General features: G+C 38.0%; 1 protein-coding gene across 1 annotated transcript in view; it reads right to left on the minus strand.

Annotated features, from left to right (window-relative positions):
• Nucleotides 1-21,006, minus strand: part of SPTLC3 (serine palmitoyltransferase, long chain base subunit 3) — a 235,475-nt gene that overhangs the window by 118,511 nt on the left and 95,958 nt on the right. Inside the window, exons 3-5 of the mRNA XM_006865623.1 lie at nt 12,135-12,289; nt 10,587-10,735; nt 971-1,095 (exon numbers count right to left, since the gene is read on the minus strand). Of these exons, the coding sequence (XP_006865685.1) occupies nt 971-1,095; nt 10,587-10,735; nt 12,135-12,289 (429 nt within the window). The remainder of the gene's footprint in view (nt 1-970; nt 1,096-10,586; nt 10,736-12,134; nt 12,290-21,006) is intronic.

Below are 21,006 nucleotides of genomic sequence, written 5' to 3' on the forward strand. Positions count from 1 at the left end.
TTTTAAACACAAATCTAATTGTCACACTTGCTAACTTAAAATGAATCAACAGCCCGTTTTGCTCAGGATGAATTTCACATACTTTAGCATGATTTATACCATTAAGGTCTTCATCTCTGGTCTTGTCTTTCACCAGGACCTATGTTTTAGTTCCTCCAGAACCTCTGTGGTTACACATGGTATCACTTTTTTAGTATCTTAAGGAAAGAACTTATTTGTTAAGATTCTATCATAATGTTACCTGCTTTGCACAGGTATCTCAGACTTCATCAAGAGTTTAGGGCAATTCTTTTTTCCTTTCCCATGTATGTGCATAACTTTTGGTTTTTCATAGCAGTCATCCTATTTTATTTTATGTGTTGTTTCCACTACTAGACTATAAATGGCACAATTTGCAAGATATAGAGCTTGTCGTCTCTGTATGTCCTACATTTTACCCTGTCTCATATCTGAACAGAATAGATTCTATATAAGAGGTTTACTGACTGAACAGATTAACAAATTGTTGTTGTTAAGTGCCACTGAGTTGGTTCCAACTCATAGCAACCCTGTATAGGGTTTCTGAGGAGCAGCTGGTGAATTTGAAGCACCAACCTTTGTGGTCCAGTACTTATCTTACAGTGCCATACCATGACTTCTGACAGTGGCAAACGTTTCATGCCAAGTAAATGCTTAATAAATATTTGTTGGTTACATTGCAAATGGGGCTTGGGAGCCTTAGAAAAGCTAAATGACTTTGCTAAAACATCTTTGAAGATTAATTTTGGTTCACATCTAGGGCTTCAATTATGTAGCCAGGAATATCATGATAAAAAGATTTGTTAGACTAAGAGGTATATTTATTCAAAAAGTTGGATACGCAATAGGCTTTTTCTAGAAGTAATATCTATACTTCTACCAAAGGACCTACTCAGAGTTATAATTCTTAGGAATAATACATGAGATGCTAATTTTGTTTACTCAGTCTTACCTTTCCAACTAGTGCAGGGATATTCATTGAGTTAGTTGCAAATCCCATCCCAAAGACCATTGCTGCTTCTACATTCAGGAACTTAGCCACAAGGTCTTCCAATTCTTTATGCTTATCCAAGGTACCTGCACATGAAATGTATGATGGGTGAGTTGTCTCTTTTCAATATGTCCAAGATTAAAAACTCAATGCCTTTGTATACTCATTACTTATTAGAGTGAACATAGCAGGAATATTTATAGTAGACACAAATTAGAATCAACCCAAATGTTCATTTAGTGTAGAATATGGAATTCATAATAGCAATAAGATGGAATGGGAGACGAATCTCCCAAATATGGTGGTGAGTGAAAGAATATGGACAATTAAAAAAGTAACAAGATCTAGGAATACAATTATATGAGGTTAACAAACAAATGGAACTCATTATAGTGTTAGAAGTCAGGATTACTGTTTTGGGTGCACAAGGAGGATTTTAAGATTCTGGAAATATTTTGTTTCTTGATTAGGTGCTGGTACACAAGTTGGTTTCATTTGTGAAAATCATTGATCCAAATATTTTTTATTGGTGCCATTTAATATTTTATAATGCAATAACACATCAAAAGTACTATTTCTCTCTCTACTCCCTCCATTTCACAATTAATTAACTTATTACCATTCAGAAGAGGTTTCCCACATCTAAATGAAAATCTAGCCCATGGCTCCCGTTTCTTTTGTTTTTAGGTGCCATCAAGTCAGTACTGAATCATAGTGACCTTATGCACAACAGAACAAAACACTGGCAACTTCTGCCCCAACCTCAAAATCGTTGCTACACTTGAGACCATTGCTGTTGCTACTGCACCGATATATCTCATTAGGGCCTTCATCTTCTTTGCTGACCCTACACTTTACCAAGCATGATGTCCTCCTCCAGGGACTGGTCCTTCCCGATCATGAATCCCAAATATGAGAGACCAAGGCTGACCATTCTGGCTTCTAAGGGGATTCTGGTTGTACTTCTTCCAACACAGATTTGTTGGAAGATTGTTCTTTTGGTGGCCCATGGCAATTTTAATATTTTCCTCCAGTGTCAAAACTCAAATGCATCAATTCTTCTATGGTCTTCTTTAGTCATTGTCCAACTTTTGCATGCATATGAGGTTACTGAAAATATCCTGGTTTGGCTCACATGCACCTTAGTTCTCAAACTGACATCTTTGCTACTGAACATTTTAAACAGGTCTTTATGGAGTAAATTTTCCACAATAAGTTGTTTAATTTCTTGACTGCTGCTCCCATGAGTGTTGATGGTTGCTCCAAGCAAAATGAAGTCTTTGACAACTTCAATCTTTTCTCCATTGATATGGACGTTATCTATTGAACAAAGGTGAGGATTTTTGTTTTCTTTACATTGAGTTGCAACCAATAATGAAGGCTGTGGTCTTTGATCTTCATTCATATTTTCAATCTCTTTGCTTTCAGCAAACAAGGTTGTATCATCTGTATATCGTAGGTTGTTAATGAGTCTTCCTCGAACCTTGATGACATATTCTTCTTCATATAATCCAGGTTCTTGAATTATTTGCTCAGCATACAGATTGAATAAGTAGGGTGAAGTAATGCAACCCTGGAGCACATCTTTGCTAATTTTAAACCATTCAGTATTCCCTTGTTCTATTCAAACAGCTTTCTGTTGGTCTATGTACAGGATCCTTATGAACACAATTAAGTGTTCTGGAATACTCATTCTCTACAATGTTGTCCATAGGTTGTCCTCGTCTACACAATCGAAAGCCTTTGCTTAGTCAATAAAGCACAGGTACACATATTTCTGGTATTCTCTGCTTTTAGCCAAGATCCATCTGACATCAGCAATGATATCCCTTGATGCATGTCCTCTTCTGAATCCAGCTGGAAGCTTTGGCAGTTCCCTTCCAGTACTGTTGCATCTGTTTCTGAATTCTCTTCAGCAAAATTTTACTTGCCTGTGATATTAATGATATTGTCCTATGGTTTACACATTCTGTTGGGTCACTTATTTTTGGAATGGGCATAAATATGGATCTCTTCCCATCAGTTGGCCAGGTAGCTGTCTTCCAAATAATTTGGCATAAATTAGTGAATTTCTCTGGTGCTGCATCAGTTTGTTGAAAGATTTCAATTTTATTCCATCAATTCCTGGAGTCTTGCTCTTTGCCACTGCCTTCAGTACACCTTGGACTTCTTCCATCAGTATCATTCGGTCTTGATCATATGCTACCTCTTGAAATGGTTGAACATTGACCGTTTCTTTTTGGTACAGTAACTCTGTGTATTCCTTCCATCTTCTTTTGTTGCTTTCTACATAATTTAATATTTTAAATTCAATTTTCAATTGCCCTTAGAATCTTTCAATATTGCAAGCCAAGTCTTGAATTTTTTATTCAGTTCTTTTTGCTAGAGAAATGCTGAGCAGTTTTCTTCCCTTTTGGTTTTCTAGCTCCAGATCTCTGCACATTTCATTATAATATTTGGCTTTTTCTTCTTGAGCTGCCCTTTGAAATCTTGTATTCATCCTTTTACCTCCTCATTTCTTCCATTTGCTTTAGCATCTCTTTGCTGGAGAGTGTCAGAGTCTCTTTGACACCCATTTTGGTCTTATCCATCTTTCTTGTCTTCTTAATGACCTTTTGCTTTCTTCCTATATGATGTTCTTTGATGTCATCCCACAACTATTCTGGTCTTCAGTCTTTAATGCCTACTGCATCAAACCTGTTTTTAGGATGATATAAAAACTCAGGTGGGATAGGTTCAAGGTCATATTTTGGCTCTTGTGGACTTGTTTTAATTTTCTTCAGCTTCAGCTTGAACTTGAATATGAGAAATTGATTGTTAGTTCCCAAGTTTGCCCCTGGCCTTGTTTTGGCTGATGATATAGAGCTTTTACAACATCTCTTTCCACAGATGTAGCCAATTTGATTTCTGTGTATTGCATCTGGTGAGATCCTGTGTATAGCCATCTTTTATGTTGTTTAAAAAAGGTATATGCAATGAAGAATTCATCAGTCTTGCAAAATTCTACCATGAGATCTCTTGCATCATTTTTGTCACCAAGACCACATTTTCCAAACTACTGATTCTTCCTCTTTGTTTCCAACCTGTGCATTTCAATTACCAATAATTATCAATACATCTTGATTGCATGTTTGATCAATTTCAGGCTTATGAAATTGGTACAATTCTTCAATTTCATCATTCACTGGCTTTAGTGGTGCATAAATTTGAATAATAGTTGTGTTAATTGATCTCCTTGTAGGTACATGGATATTATCCTATCATAGACTGTGTTATATTTCAACTATCAAGATAGAGCATGAAATATTCTTTTTGGTGATGAATACAATACCTTTCCTCTTCAGTTTGTCATTCCTGGCATAGTAAAGCCATGTGGTTGTCAGATTCTAAATGATCAATACCAGTCCATTTCAGATATTGATGTTTATGAAGTCTTATTGTTGTTGCTGTTGTGTGCCATCGAGTCAGTACTAACTCATGGTTACTCTGTATAGAGTTTCCAAGAATGACTGGCAAGTTTGAACTGCTGACCTTGTGGTTAGTAGTCCACTGATTAGCCTAAAGCAGCACACCAGGGTTCTAAACAGGCCTTACTGACAGCAAATTTTAATTTTATTTATATTTCGAACTAAGGAATCCTGGTATGAAGCTGAAGGATAAGACCCTGGATGGCTAAGTGCAAACTCAGCAGTTCAAACCCATTAACCACTCTTTGGAAAACCCTATACAGGATTGCTATGAGTTGGGATGGACTTGACGGCACTTAACAAAAACAAGGAGCCCAGGTGGCACAATAGTTTAAGCACTGGACTGCTAATGTTAACAGTTCAAACTCACCAGCTCTTCTGTAGGTGAAAGATGATGCAGTATGCTTCCACGAAGTCTCGGAAACCATACGGAGCAGTTCTACTCTGTCCTGAATGAACCCTGAGTCACAATTGGCTTAATGGCAGTGGGGTCAGTAGAGACTACATCCCAAAGGGAATTATAATAAGAAAAGCAAGTGAAAAGACCACTAGTAAGGGCATGAGGAACTTGAGTTCCATGAACAAGCTGGGTGAACATCTTACGCATGAAGAAAATTAATACTTAATATTTCTTTCAGATAAAAAATTCAAAGATCTAATGTGGAAATATCTCCCATTGTCTGATTTTATTGATGTTCAACATTCAGACATTATAAACAATTTGCACATAATTCTTAAATCCAGTATTGAAAATCTAAAACTTTATACAGTTTAGTAATCCTTTTACAAAGTTATTCTATTGACATGCCATTAAACAAATGTTGAGTCAAGTTACCTTAACGAAAGAGGATGTGAAATAGCAGTGTCTCAGATAAGCCATTAGGTCTAGGGCTCACTGATTAATCAAAACTTAAAAATTAATTGTTCACATCAAATTAACAAAATTGTTACAGAAAACTGGGTTTGTCATTACCACTGATGTCACAAAATAGCACACCATTTGAAAGGAACATATAAGAGGAGTGAGCATCACAGTGAAAACAATGAGTATAGAAGATACAGATTGAAAATGTTTGCTGTTACGTGCTGTTGAATGGGTTCTGACTCATAGCAACCCTTTATAGGGTTTCCAAGGAACAGCTTGGTGGGTTTGAACCGTCAACCTTGCAGCATTTTCCTTCTCTAGTCACCATACTTTTGTTGTTGTTGTTGTTGTTAAATGCCATTGAGTCGGTTCCGACCCATATTGATCCTGTATAGGGTCAACCACTGACCTTGTAGTTCAAATGGCTCATTAACCCACAGTACCACACCAGGACTCCATGCCCTTAAACATTGGAAATTATTGTTTTTAAAGTTCTGAAAATGTTACTTTTAAGTGAGTAAAAGTTCTTACACTTTTACATTTAGTCTCTCAAAACGCTATTTGGGTTACTAAAAATTGCTAAACCTCTACATTCCCAAGTTATCATTTCTAATCCCTTGACACTGTTAAGTATCTTCTTAAAATTCTAAAACCTACACATTGCCAATGAGTCTATTCTAACTCAGAGTGATCTTCTAGGAGCGAGTGGAACGGCCCCAGCGGGGCAGTCAGAAGTAGACTGACTCATCTTTCTCTCCCAGGGTGATTGGTGGGTTCAAACTGCTGACCTTTCTGTGGATATTACATGCTTAATCCTGTGCATCCAGGGAAGCATATACTTCCCAAAATTTCTTGTGCTTTTCAAATGGAATGACTTTCAAAATTATGTTATTTCTAACTCTTGCATGCTATGGTATTATCTATACTACAGAATATTTTCAAATGTTCCCTGCTTGTCTTCCTCTTTTCACACTCCCATTTTTCTGGCCCTTCTTCTCGTTACCTTTTTTTTCTGTACTTGGCTGATTATTTATAAACTTGCTTCAGGCTTTGTATCAGTCTAAAAGTAGTCTCTTCATGGTTAACTTGGGAAATTTTTAAAATCGTCTTAATTGAACTTTAGCTGAAATGCTAAAGAAAGCAGGCAGATAGCCCAGTGATTCAGAAGGGCGAGTAGTGGAGAAAGAACTTAGGCTGTGGGCGGTCACAACCACGTTAATTTCATCTCTGGCTTGTTTTTCTGAGTATGTTGAGACTGTAGAATTAGGGATCCATGTTCAAAGGCTGGCCTCCACTGCAGGCGAACCTTGGTTGTGCCAGTCCTCCTCCTTTAAGCTGGGGCTCTAGGTCATGGGGGGGGGGGGAGGGGGAGGCGTGTTTTGTCTCACTGAGTAGGGGCATCACCTCCTCCAGTCTCAGTCACCAGCAACCTTGGTGTTGGTGCAATCAGTGGCAGAGGAATTATTCCAAGAGGTTATTGCCACCATGTCTCTTGGAACTGGGAGTTTTTTCCAGTTTCAGTACCATCTCCACATGGAGTATTATGGGTGACTCAGGTAATTTGTCTGTCATAAGAAATGTGAGCAATCACTTATTAGCTCTGGAACTGTAGCTAAATACTTACTGAATATGTGGATAAAAAATAACTTGTTATTAATTATTGCACAGGTTTGAATAATTATATCACTTCTAAAGCCCTTTCCTAGCTGGTTTAATCTAACAGGGCCTTGTAGTTGTTTTGTTGTTGTTTTTGTTTTGTTGTTAGGTTCATTGAGTCAGTACCAACTCATAGCGACCCTACATACACACAACAGAACAAAACACTGCTCAGTCCCGGGCCAACCTCACAATCATTGCTTCACTTGAGTCCACTGATGTTGCCACTGTGCCAATCCATCTCACTGGGGGCTATTCCTCTTTTTCCCAGACCCTCTACTTTACCACCTAAAGTGTTTGGTAGAGTGATTTGTTTTTACTAACGGTCAATTTCTTTTTCTCAGACTTATCCCCAATTCTTAGACAGGCCTGGAACTGATCTACTTAATAGAACTCTGTATTATCTTGGGGGAAAGCTGTGTCAGAAAAAGCTGTACTAGACTGGGAGTTGTCATTGTTGTTAAGTGTGATGTAGTTGGTTGCAGCTCATAGCAACCATGAGTACAACCAAACAAGACACTGCCCAGTTCTGTGCTTACCTTACAATTGCTGCCATATTTTAGCCCATTTTGCAGCTACTTTTGTCACTTCATCCCCATAGAGGGTCTTCCTTTTTATGGCTGACCCTTTATTTTACCAAGTATGGTGTCTGGCTCCATGTGGGACTAATTGGGAGTAGTTGTTGTTAAATACCATCCAGTCAGTTATGGCTCAGAGAGACCCTATATACAACAGAAGGAAATACTGTTGTTCCTCACAATGGATCCTGATGTTTGAGCCCATTTTTGCAGCCACTGAGTTAATCCATCTCATTGAGGGTCTTCCTCTTTTTTTGTTATCAAGCATAATGTCCTACTCCAGAGACTGTCCCATCTGTGACAGGTCCAAAGTACATGAGATGAACTCTCACTGTCGTTGCTATTTTGACATATTCTTACTGCATTTCTTCCAAGGCAGATATGTTAGTTCTTTTGGCAGTCCATGATATATTATAATAGTCTTTGTCAATACCATAATTCAAAGGCATCAATTCTTCTTTCGTAGCAGACTTGCCAAATGCAATAGGTGATTTTGATTCCTGACTGCTAACTCCATGTATATTGATTGTGGATCAAAATCAAATGGAATCATTGGTAATTTCAATATTTTCTCCATTTATCTTGATGTTGCCTAACTGGGAATTGTTGTTGCTAAGTTGTTGTTTTTAGCTGTCCTTAAGTTGGTTCCATGCAATAACATTTATTTTTTTAAAATGATGATTTCTCCTTTTCCCACCGCCATCTCACAAGTAATTAACTTATTACTCTTCAGAATAGGTTTCTCACATCTATATGCAAATGTAGCATGTGGCTTCCACTTGTTGATTCGGTGTCAACTCACAGAGACCTTATGCACAACAGAACAAAACACTGCTCAATCCTATGCTATCGTCACAACCATCCTATTTTTGAACCTATTGACACAGCCGCTGTGCTAATCCATTTCATTGAGGGTCTTCCTCTTTTTTTTTCTGACCCTCTACCAAGCAAGATGTCCTTTTCCAGATACTGGAGTCCAAAGTATGTCTTGAGTCAGGAGTACCTTAATTCTCAAACTGACATCTTTGCTCTTTAGCACTTTAAAGATATTTTCCCCAGAAAATTTGTACAATGCAATTATGTCATTTGATTTCTTGACTGCTGCTTCCATGGGCAGATTCAAGTAAAACGAAATCCTTAACAGCTTCAATCTTTTCGCCATATATTATGATGTGACTTAGTGGTCCAGTTGTGAGGATTTTGTGATCTTTACAGTGAGGTACAATCCAGACTGAAGCCTGCAATGTTTGATCTTCATCAATAGTTGCTTCGAGTCTGCAAGCAAGGTTGTATAATATGCATATTGTAGGTTGTTAATAAGTCCTCTTCCAATCCTGATGCAACGTTATTTTTCATGTAGTCCAGTTCCTTGGAATATTTGTGCAGGATACAGATTGAGTAAATATGGTGAAAGGATACAACCTCGACAAATCTTTCCTAATTTTAAACCATGTAGTATCCCCTTATTTTATTTGAACAACTACCTCTTGGTATTTGTCCAGTTTTCCCAATGAACAAAATTAAGTGTTTTGGAATTCTTATCTTGTGCAATATTATCTATAGTTGCTATGATCCACACAGTAGAATGCATTTGCATAGACAACAAAATACAGGTAGTATTCTATGCTTTTATCCAAGATCCATTTAATGTCAGAAATGATATCCCTTGTTCATGTCCTATTCTGAATCCAGCTTAAATTTCTGGTGGTTTCCTGTCAGTGTATTTTTGTAACCATTTTTGAATAATCTTCAGACAAATTTTACTTGCATGTGATATTAATAATATTGTTTAATAATTTCTGAATTTTGTAGGGTCACTCTTCTTTGGAATGGGCATAGAATGGATCTCCTCCAGTTAGTTAGCCAATAAGATTTCTTTCAAATTTCATGGCATAGACAAGTGAGTCTTCCCAGTGTTACATCCATTTGTTGAAACCAATCAATTGGTATTTCTTAAATACCTGGATTTTTTTTTTTTTTTTTTGCCCACTGCCTTCACTGCAACTTAGACTTCGTTCTTCAATACTTCTGGCTGTTGATCATATACTAACTCCTGAAATCATTGAATGTTGATCAGTTCATTTTAGTGCAGGTAACTGTGAGCTAGGATTAAGCATGATTCTGAGAGTTTGAAAGAGGAAGTTTGCATGATCTTTTTCTCTAGAGTGGAGAGAAGAAGATGCCTCCGTCTTAGAATTTTATCCCACTAAGAGAAAAGAAATTTAACTAAAAGAGAGATAAGCAGGCAGTCTGTTCTACTTTGTTCATTCATGTATTTATTCATTCACTGACAGCTCTTGATTGAACATCTGCTTTGTGAACTAGACTGCAAACTACAATGTTGTCAGTTCAAACTCACTAGCTGCTCCTTGGAAACGCTATAAAGGGTCTATATGAGTCATAACTGACTCGATGATACTTAACAACAACAACTAAGTGAAATGGAGCCCTGGTGATGTAGTGGTTAAAGTACTCAGCTGCTAATCACAAGGTTGGTGGTTCGAATTCACAAGTTGCTGTGGGAGAAAGTTGTAGCAGTCTGCTTCCATTAAGCTTTATAGCTGTGGAACTCTGTGTAGCAATTCTACTCTGTCAGATACAGTCACCCTGAGATGGAATTGACCCAACAACAATGGATTGGCTTTGATTTGGGTAGCATGCACCAGGCACTGCCCTAGGTACTGACAGTAAGTAGTCAACAAAGCCTCTCTAGTCACAAAACTTACATTTTTTGTGGAGTAGACAGGCAATATATAAATATAGGCAAGGCCAATTTAGTCTGTGATAGATGCCATTTTAAAAAATGGGATAAAGAGACAGAAAATGACTTGGAGGAGGCACAATGAATGCTAATTTTTATAAAGACTTTCATAACTTTTTTTTTTTCTTTCCTTTTCGTACCTTACAGTAGTTTTTAAGATGCTCAGTTGAAATATGAACTAGATTTGACAGTCAGCACAAGGAATTTTAGAACCAGTTGGATAAAGTAGCAAAATAGGAACTATACATACCCATCTCCTGTCTGGTGCTGGATACACCTGTGCCATATACCTCTAAAACCTCCTTTATTGTCCTCATAGATTCATCATACCTGGCTGCGAGGCCAAGGAAGTTATAGGAGCCCATGTTGATGACATCTTTGATGGTTCTTCCAGTAAACCTGCAGAAATGGGGGCAAGTGAGCAAAAAGCACATTCCCCTTTAATATTAGTCTAAATTAGCAACAGAACCAAAGGACTACAAACAAGTCTCTTTCTGTAAAATTAATTCTAACTCATGATGACCCCATGTATAACTGCATAGCTGTGTTCCATGGGGTTTGCAAATCTGTGACATTTTAGAAGTCAATTTCTAGGCCTTTCTTTTGAGGTATCTATGGATGGTTTCAACCACCAACTTTTTGGTTAGTAGTTAAGTATTTAACTGTTTGCACCACCTTTTGTTGTTGTTGTTATGTGCCGTGGAGTTGGTTCTGGCTCACAGTTACCCTGTACAGGGTTTCTGAGGCTATAAATCCTTACAGGAGCAGAAAGCCTCATCTTTCTCCCACAGAACAGCTGGTAGTTTTGAACTGCTGACCTTGCGGCTCGCAGCCCAATTGGTAACCACTACACTACCAGAGTACCACCTAGAGTCCTGTTAAAGATTCTCACAAAGAGACCCCCGAGCCTGACTGAAATCATACATTATTTCTCTACCCTTCATCCTGCCCTGCCTCCTTCTCTTTCTCCCTTACATTGCTTCCTTCCTTATTTGTTTTTACCATAACATGGCTATCTTTGTTGTTGTTGTTGTTGTTAAGTGCTGTGAAGTGGGTTCTGACTCACTGAGGCCCTGTATAGGATTTCCAAAGAGTAGTTGGTGGTTTGAACCAAGGACCTTATGCTTAGTGGTGCAGAGAATCATAAATTCATACTGAAGCTTGGTAGAACATTGGCGAGAGGTAGCCAAAGCCTAACAAAGCCCTTATTTTCCTCAAGCACTTGCTTTCATGATGCTTGCAGCCTGGTTTTAATTCCAGCAAACTTTCTAAGTGAGCAAAAGCAATGGCCATCCCTTTCTCCATCAATGAGAAGTAAAAAAACAAGGGGCTCTGGTAGCGTAGTGGTAACGAATTGGGCTGTCAACCTTAAGGCCAGCAGTTCGAAACTACCAGCCGCTCTGGGGAAAAAGAGGAGGCTTTCTGCTCCGGTAAGGATTTACAACCCTTGGAAACCCTGTACAGGGTCACTATGGGTCAGAACCGACTCGATGGCACATAACAACAACATCAGTAACACTAAACAGGACAGACACCTCTTGGCTGGATCGATGTCAAGTTCTTCATCTGCTAGCATATACTGAACTTTAATCGCAATTTAAAACCATGCCCTTAGCAATTTAATTACTGTGACCTCTTACATTGGCATTATGAGGACTTGCAAAGGCTAAAGAGTGGAAGACTAGATGTTTACATGTCCTTGTTCTTAATTTCTTAAGATCGGAAATCTAGTGCCCTTGCTGGTATATCCTTGCAAATAATGTTCTTTAAGCAGAGTCCTTCCTGGTGACTGCCTTACCTAAATGTCCAGTTGTAGTCATCTGACACCCTCTCCATTATATCGAACTGAGGTCCTGGGGCACTGCAGATGGGTCGGTTCCAGTTGTCTCTGATTCGCATATAAAGGTTCCTTGTGTAAAAATTCTCAAAGTCTTGATACAGTGGCACAAAATCCTATTATAACAGAGGCAGAAGGTTAGCTTTAGTATCCTTCTCTGTTATTTATTTATTTATTTTGTATTTCATTTGCACTGGACATTTGGAGAAAGAGCTATATGAGTCATATATCATCAGAACATTTTGATCAAAGGCCGGTGGATGAGGGGACAGTAAAGTACAAAAACACATCTTTAAAAAATTTACCCTTTATTAGAGGTAGAAAAATGAAGTAAAACCAACTAACTAAGATAGGACAATGTGAGTCCCCCAAACAAGTGGCAGAGACCATGAATAGCTGCAGTGTTACGAAGCAGGGAGAATTCCGTCTGAAACTCAGAGCAGGTGTCTGTGTCCAAAGCAGTTTATTCAGAAAAATAAACCTTTTTGAGATAGCAATTTGGTCTTAACTTTAAAAAAATATGGATATTGTTCCTCATTGCATTATTGGAAGTGCGAATAGACTTGAACTGTTGAACTTGACAACAGTTATTGGCTGGGAACTGTCTGTCATATGGCTGAGGGTTTACAGCCAAATTGAGGAGCTTGAGGAAGTACCTGACCTCTTTCACAGCTATAATCCACCTGGGGCAAATCAGAACATATCTAACTCTGCCGCCTAATTCCTCAGAGTCAGTATAGGCAGAAAATGGCAAAAGCTGAAACTTAAGTCTAAGCTATTACTTTGGGCCAATGGATGAGGGGACAGTGAGGTACAAACATACGTCTTCAAAGAATTTACCCTTTATTAGAGGTAGAAAAATGAAATAAAACAAGCTAACTAAGAAGATAGGACAATGTGAGTCCCAAAACCAGTGGCAGGGACTATGAATAGCTGCAGTGTCATGTAGATGAGGCTTTGGAGTTGGACATTAAAGGCACAATAAGATTGTTGTGAACAGGGATGCTTGGGGAGGTAGTTTGGAGTGAATGAGGCTAGAAGGCTGTAAATGTAGAGTGGGTTTGAGAACACAAAGGATAAAATATAAGGCAGATACTGTCACTCTTTGCTCAGAAACTATTCTTCATCAAGGCCCTTCATTGTCTGACTCCCTGCTACTTCTGTGATCCCATTTCCTCCTACCCTGAGTGTGTGTGAGGCTGTGAATAGGAGCATAAGGAGTTGTTGTTGTTAAGGACTGTGGAGTTGGTTCCGACTCATAGTGACCCTGTACAGGGTTTCTGAGGCTGTAAATCTTTATGGGAGCAGAAAGCCTCATCTTTCTCCCGCAGAACAGGTGGTAGTTTCAAACTGATGACCCTGAAGTTAGCAGCCCGATTCATAACCACTATGCTACATAGAGAGTGGGAGCCTCAGATGTCTGCTTCATTCTGCAGGCAATGGGGAGGCATTCATTTGAGTGAGCTTTCATATTCTCCCTCCTGTCCTCTTAGAGCTCTTAGCAGCCTATCTCCTGAAGGAACAGAGTTGATTTCCTGAGAGAATGATGAGAACAGTGGGGAAATGCTTTCTGGAAGACCTTATATGCTACTGATTTGCCTAACTCATCCCCTGAGCTCATCCATTTCAGAGGAAAATATATAGGATTTGTAGATTCTGGCACCTGATGGCTGCATCCAAATCACAGCCTTTTCTACCACCATACGCTTTGGTCCTCCCTGACAATGACATCACTTTGGGGGAGTAAGGGGAGGTTGTGATTACTTGTAGTGAAAAATGCTCATAACCACATGTTATTTAGATTCTGACTCAGAGCAATCAACCTTATATGACAGAGGAGACACTACCTCATAAGGTTTCCTAGGATGTAAATCTTTATGGGAGAAGATTGCCAAGTTTTTGTTGTATTTTTTTTTTTTTTTCCTGTTTGTGGAATTACCAGTGAGTTTCAACTGCCAACCTTTGGTTAGCAGCTAGGTACTTAACCACAGTGTCACCAGGTCTCCTGCACAATCACAATATTGTTGCTGTTTTTAAGTGTCATCGAGTTGGTTCCAACCAATAACGACCCTGTATAGCATTTCCAAGGAGTGGCTGGTGAGCTTGAACTTTGTGGTTGACTTTGTGGTTCAAACTGACTTTGCAATCTAGCACATTAACCCACACTGCCACACCTGGGGACTATATGGTAGTTTGTGTGTGCCATGGAGTCAGTTCGGACTCACAGTGACCCTGTATAGGGTTTCCAAGGCTATAAATCTTTAGGGGAACAGAAAGCCTCATCTTTCTCCCATGGAACAGCTGGTAGTTTCAAACTGCTGACCTAGAGGTTAGTAACATGACTTGTAACCACTATGCTATTTGTAGCTGTATTTGGACAATGACTGGGCAATTCTATTGGTTACATTTAAAAGCGGAAATCTCAGACTAAAAATATTTGCTCTCAAATAGCTAAATAATCTAATGTTTTATTATGATTTAAAGCTGCAAACAAATGATAATCAGTCATGCACCCTTCCAAAATCTCATAGGAAAATGGACGTACTTTTATTTTTAAGAGACAAGGAGATTTGGTAATTTCCAGAAAAAAAAAAAAAACTTTTCCAAACTATTTCATCTTTGATTCAGTAAATATTTTTCACACAGTTCATTGCTTGTGAATTATTCTAGATATCAAAATGTTATTTATGTCCCTTTCATTCTAATTATTTAGAGCCACATTTGAAACAATATGAAATAAACATCTGTACCAGGAGCAAAGAAACCAGTAGGGTTTGTAAGTAATATCTGTGGATTCTGCACGGAAGCATAGTTGTAGGTTTTATGAAGAATCTTACTTAAATTATAGTAAGTTTAGGAAGAGAAGGAAAGAACCAAAATACTCTGCCTATAAAATGTATTGCAGAGATAGAACCATGAAATATATAATATGTCAGGGGTAGAGAGGCCATCGGAATGAATAAATTCTAATATTCCATTTGATAAGTGAGGACAACTGAACATAGAAAGGAGAGTGATGTTAACTTTGGCCAGTCTCCTGCCTAGTCCACTCTCGTAGGCAGCCACTTCAGAGTGGCACCATGTTTGTGCTTGCCTAGCTTTTCCCAGATTCCTCTAAAACACTATGGATGACAACGAACCTGATTCACAGCATATAAAACCAAGCCCAGCAAATTGCCAAAGTATGGAAGGAGTGTCCAGTAGGCATAATTGATTTACTGTGAGGGTAAGATATAGGAATTTTGACCTGCTTTGCAGGATTGGGAAATGATATTCATATTCAGTAAAAATTTGATAAATAAGCTATCTGAAACTCCCTTGTAAAGAAGAAAAGCCAGTTTTATGACTGCACAGAGCCATTTCTTTCTGGGTGAATTTACCACTAACCCCGATCTGAAACACTAGTTTAGCAGCCTGTGTGTTACTGAGAGAGCCAATGAGCTTAAAAACTTTAGAATTCAAGAACTGGTCCTGGAAATGAACACATTTGCTTTTAGGGTTTCATCTCTTTTTCTTCCTCACCTGTAAGGCTTCCTGCCTCTGCGTAGGTGTATGTTCACTCCACCCTATTCCTTTCAGCACCAGGAATATTTCCTTACAAAGGTCAATGTCCTCTAGTCTCAGGGAAGCCTCCCACATCACTTTAACTACACCAGAAAATGAAACTAGACTTGATGTTGCAAAAACAGAAGCATTGCAATAGAACATATCTTTGTCAATCTGTAGATTTAATTTGCCACTTTGCTTACTCATTATCTTTATTTTTCTTCTTGAGACATACGAAGAAATGTAATAATTAAACCTGGACTGTAAGGACACAGATATTTTGGGGTATAGGGTAATGGAGGGATCAAATTACACCTAAACATGTAGTCACAAAAGTGGTTTCGTTTCTTCAGCAATGTGATAATTCTACCACAAAATGACAATTTTTCTATTTCTTACATGGTACTTTCAATTTACAAAATGGTACTTTATGCTTTTCAAAGTGTGGCAGGTATGTCTACCCAGCTTTTATATTAAAATCAGAAAATCTGAAGTTGACAAATTGGGAATTGTGTCCAGTTTTCAAAATTAATGCTCTGCCAATGTGCCATACTGCATAGGCTGGTGTGTATAATGGAAAAAGAGAATATATCCATAGTTCATTGTAAAGAAAAAGTTATCAAATTTGGAAGCTTATAGCTTACAGAACATGCCCCTCCTGTAACACAGAGAATGATAGATTTCTAAAGAGAAAGAATATCATTATGGAATACCAGTTATTCATTTGTGCTTAAATTGACATTTATCGTCATCCGCTCTTTCATTTAATATCACTTTTTCCTTTTGAGAAACAGTTGTTTTGCTTACTAGCACTAAGCTCAGAATACTAGCCAAATACGGTTGTAATTTCTCTTATGTTGGTAAAGAGAACTATATTTTAAACAGTTGTTAGAAGCATGACAAAGGAACGGTGGTGGTGGTTGTCATGTACCGTGGAGTTGGCTACGACTCATTGTGACCCTGTACAGGGTTTCTGAAGATATAAATATTTACGGGAGTAGAAAGGCTCACCTTTCTCTCAAAAGGAAAGGTAGTGAAATTTAATTTCTCTTTTTAAAAAAATGGAAGGGGAATCTGACTTGCTATACAAACTTTCATCAGAAAACACAATTAAAATATTTTTACCAAAAGCAATTAGGGTCTAGGAAAAGCAGCAAGATGGCAGACTAGGAAGAAATGCTACACAGACTTTTTATCACAAAAATAAGGAAAACTAAATGAAGCAGATGGAGATGATAGTCCTGGAAACCTGAGCTTCAGATTAAGGGATTGAGAAGTAGATTGAATGCTAACAAGGAAAGGAAGCTGAACAGATGTGGCAAACAAAAGGAGACAGAATGGTGACCTATGCGGGTCAACCAGAAGACACACACCTATTCTAAACATTGGTGAGCAGCTCTAGAGACAAGACAGCATGTTGGTATTGCAGAGGCATACCAGTGACTCTTGGAGATAAAAGGGACAGCAACCATGCCCATACAACCCAGTCATAACTGTAACTTTTACAACATCACCCACATGGCAAGAGCCAATAGCCGCTGCTATGTACCTGATCAACAACAACCAACATCAGTCAAACCCATCTTAAACTAAGCTGCATGAACAGTGAACAGAAACATGTGCATATACTTCTATCCCCTAATCACACCCACCAGGCGGCAGTTGGTGAGTGCTTAAGAGCAAACCAACATAAGATCATCATTTAAATACAAACACCACAATGTCTCAGAAGCAACAATTTCTGTTCACTTTAAGACACAAGACAGGATGATTCAAACAACTGACCAAGAGACAGAGCTAGAAAATTCATTTAAGCAAAACAGACATTGGAACTACCTGAAAAAGAATTCAAGAGAATGATATTTAAGTAAATCCAAATGATTGAGAAAAAGGTTGAGGAAAACAAAGAAGAATTCAGGAAACACTACAGCAACAATAAAATAAAATAAATAAAGGATTGGACACAATACAAAGCCTGCAAATAGAAATCCAGAAAAATAGTGCTGAGATTTCAGAAATGGATAAAACACTGGAAAGGAATGAGGAATATGAATCAATGGAAGCCCGAATTAGTGAGCTTGAAGATAAATCTTTCAATATTAGTAAGCCTAAAGAACAATCCGAAAAAGTGATAATATCAGAAAAAAGCCTAATATTGGTGTGGGACACCATAAAGAGTAGTAAGTTGCAGGTGATTGGAATTCCAGAACAAGAAGAGACTAAGAAAAGCACAGAAAAGATAGTATAAAAGTTGTTGGAAGAAAGCTTTACTAACATAATGAAAAATGAGCAGATAAGCATTCAAGAAGTTGATTAAACCCCAAACAGGATAGACTAAAAAAAAAAATTACAAACACTTATCAAAGAAACACTCTAAAGAAAGAATCTTTAGAGCACTTGGGGAAAAAAGAAAAAATATCTTCAAATGAGAATCAATGAGACTAACTAAGCTCCACTTTCTCAGCACAGATCACACAAGCAAGAAGGCAATGGGAAGACATATACAAAACTCTGAAAGAAAAAAAAAAATATTAAAAAAGAATCATACCCAGGAAAACTGAACCACAATTACAGTAGTGAAATCAGAAAATTTCCAAATAAACAGAAATTAAAGGAATTTGTAACAACTTTACAATAAATACTAACGGTACTGGTAGTGTAGTGGTTACGAATTGGGCTGTGAACTGCAAGGTCAGTAGTTCGAAACTGCCAGCTGTTCTGTGGAAGAAAGATGAGGCTTCCTGCTCCCATGAAGATTTACAGCCTCAGAAACCCTGTACAGGGTTGCTATGAGTTGGTTCTGACTCCACAGCACATAATCACTACCCCCAAGGACTGAGAGCTGACAACAACAGACAACAACCTGACATTAACAGGTTGTTAATTCTGGATAGCAACACTACCCAGAATTCAATCCAGATATATAAGTATACAAAGTAAAACAAACCTACGAGATTTAAACAAACTAGGTAATCAGAGATATCAATATATAAGGAAGACAACTACAAGGCAAAAGAGGAAAAAGTAGAGCTACAGAACTTCCAAATAGCAAAGAAGTCAAGTAGATTTCAAGATAAACAGACTGTTTTAACCTTGGGAAGAAAAATCAATATTTTACATGTAAACGCAAACAAAATAAATACACTTTCACATCAAATGAGGAAAAAAGACAGCCATAAATATTTAGTAAATAGTAAAACAACAGCAATGAAGAAATAGATGAAAAAAAAAAATGCACAGACATAATGAACTCACCAAAGAAAGTTATGTGGAAAAAAAAAAAACATGTAACACCACACACACACACACACACAAAAACAAACAAACAAACAAAAAAAAAAACAAAAACCCACAGCAAAATTATAACAATTAACTCATACTTATCACCAGATGCTCCTCGGACCCTATACAGGGTCGCTATGGGTCGGAATTGACTCAATGGCACTTAACAACAACAACAACATCAATAAATACACTGAATGTCAATGGATTAAATGCACCAGTCAAGAGACAAACTTGTTTTTATTGTTGAGTCAGTTCCAACTCATAATAACCCTGTATATGGTTTCTGAGGAGTGAATGGTGGGGTTGAGCTGCCAACCTTGGAGTTAACAGTCTAGTGCTTATCCTACAGAATCACACCAGGGACAAACTTAGGGGCTCTGATACATGGCATAAATACACTATCAAACATAACTGAAAATGCACAAACAGCAAAGACAAATAGACGACTTAGACCTCCTAAAACTTAAACACTTATATATATCAAAAAATCTCACTAAAGAGTTAAAACAAGTCCACAGACTGGGAAAAAATGTTTCACAATGATATATCCAACAAGGGACCAATCTATAAAATGTATAGAAAACTACATTGTTAAAAGAAAAATACAATTAACCCAATTTAAAAATGGGTAGAGGACATGAACAGACACTTCACTAAAGAAGAACCAACAAACGTATGATGAAATGTTCATAATCTTTAGCCATTGCTGTTGTTGTTGTTGAGTGCAATCAAATTGGTTCTGACTCATAGTGATCCAGTACAGTGTTTCCAAGAAGTGCTTGGTAGGTTTGAACCACAAACCTTGTGTTTCATTTTAAATGCAAATCAAACTAGAAACGAGATATCATCTCACCCCAGCATTAATAGCAAAGTTATGAAAAACAAACCAGAAAACAATAAATGCTGGTAAGGGTATGGAGAGAGTGGGATCCTCCTACATTGCTGGTGGGACTGTAAAATGGTGTAACCACTGTAGAAAATGGTATGGCGCTTCCTCAAAAAGTTGAAAATAGCAATACTATATGACCCAGCAATCCTTCTACTTGGTAGATATCCTTAAGAAATAAGAACTATGATACAAGTAGACTTATGCACACTAATGTTCATAATAGCAAAAAGATGGAGACAGCCTAAATGTCCATCAATGGAAGAAAAGATAAACAAACCGGTATATATACATTGAAGTATAACAATGAATCAGTGAAATACCTCATAACATGGATGAACCTGTAGGACATTATGCTGAGTAAAATTAGTGAATCAAAAGGACAATTATTGTATGAGACCACTATTGTAAAAAACCCAAGAAATGGTTTTCATGCTAAAAGAAACGCTCTTTGATGGTTACCAGGGAATGGGAGAGTAATTCACTGGCTAGAGGGTTGTTGTTCCTTTTTTAAGTGCTGTCTAGTTGGTTCTGATTCATACTGACCCTATTGTTGTTGTTATGTGCCGTTTAGTTGGTTCCGAATCATAGCAATCGTGCACAGGGTTTACGAGGCTGTAAATCATTACGGGAGCAAAAAGCCTCATCTTTCTCCCCTGGAACAGCTGGTAGTTTCAAACTGTGGACCTTGTGGCTCACAGTCTGATTCGTAACCACTACGCTACCAGTTGTTGTTGTTATTATGAGCAGTGAAGTCAATTCTAACTCATAGTGACTCTGAACAGGGTTTCCGAGGCTGGAAATCTTTACAGGAGCAGAAAGCCTCATCTTTCTCCAGTGGAACAGCTGGCGGTTTCGAACTGCTGACCCTGTGGCTCGCAGCCCGATTCGTAACCACTACGCTACCAGAGCTCGACCCTATATAGGGTTTCTAAGTAGCGGCTGGTGGGTTTGAACTGCCTACCTTGAGGCTTAAACTGACCTCTGATCCAGTGAATTATCCTGCAGTGTCACACCAGGACTCCAATAGTAATTCCTAAATCGAGAGAAGGAAGATAAGGAGAGAGAGAGGTGGATGAGAGAAAAGAAGGCAAAACATAATAAGAAGGAGTAAAG

This window comes from Chrysochloris asiatica, unplaced genomic scaffold, assembly GCF_000296735.1.
Source record: "Chrysochloris asiatica unplaced genomic scaffold, ChrAsi1.0 scaffold00080, whole genome shotgun sequence".
Taxonomy (NCBI): domain Eukaryota; kingdom Metazoa; phylum Chordata; class Mammalia; order Afrosoricida; family Chrysochloridae; genus Chrysochloris; species Chrysochloris asiatica.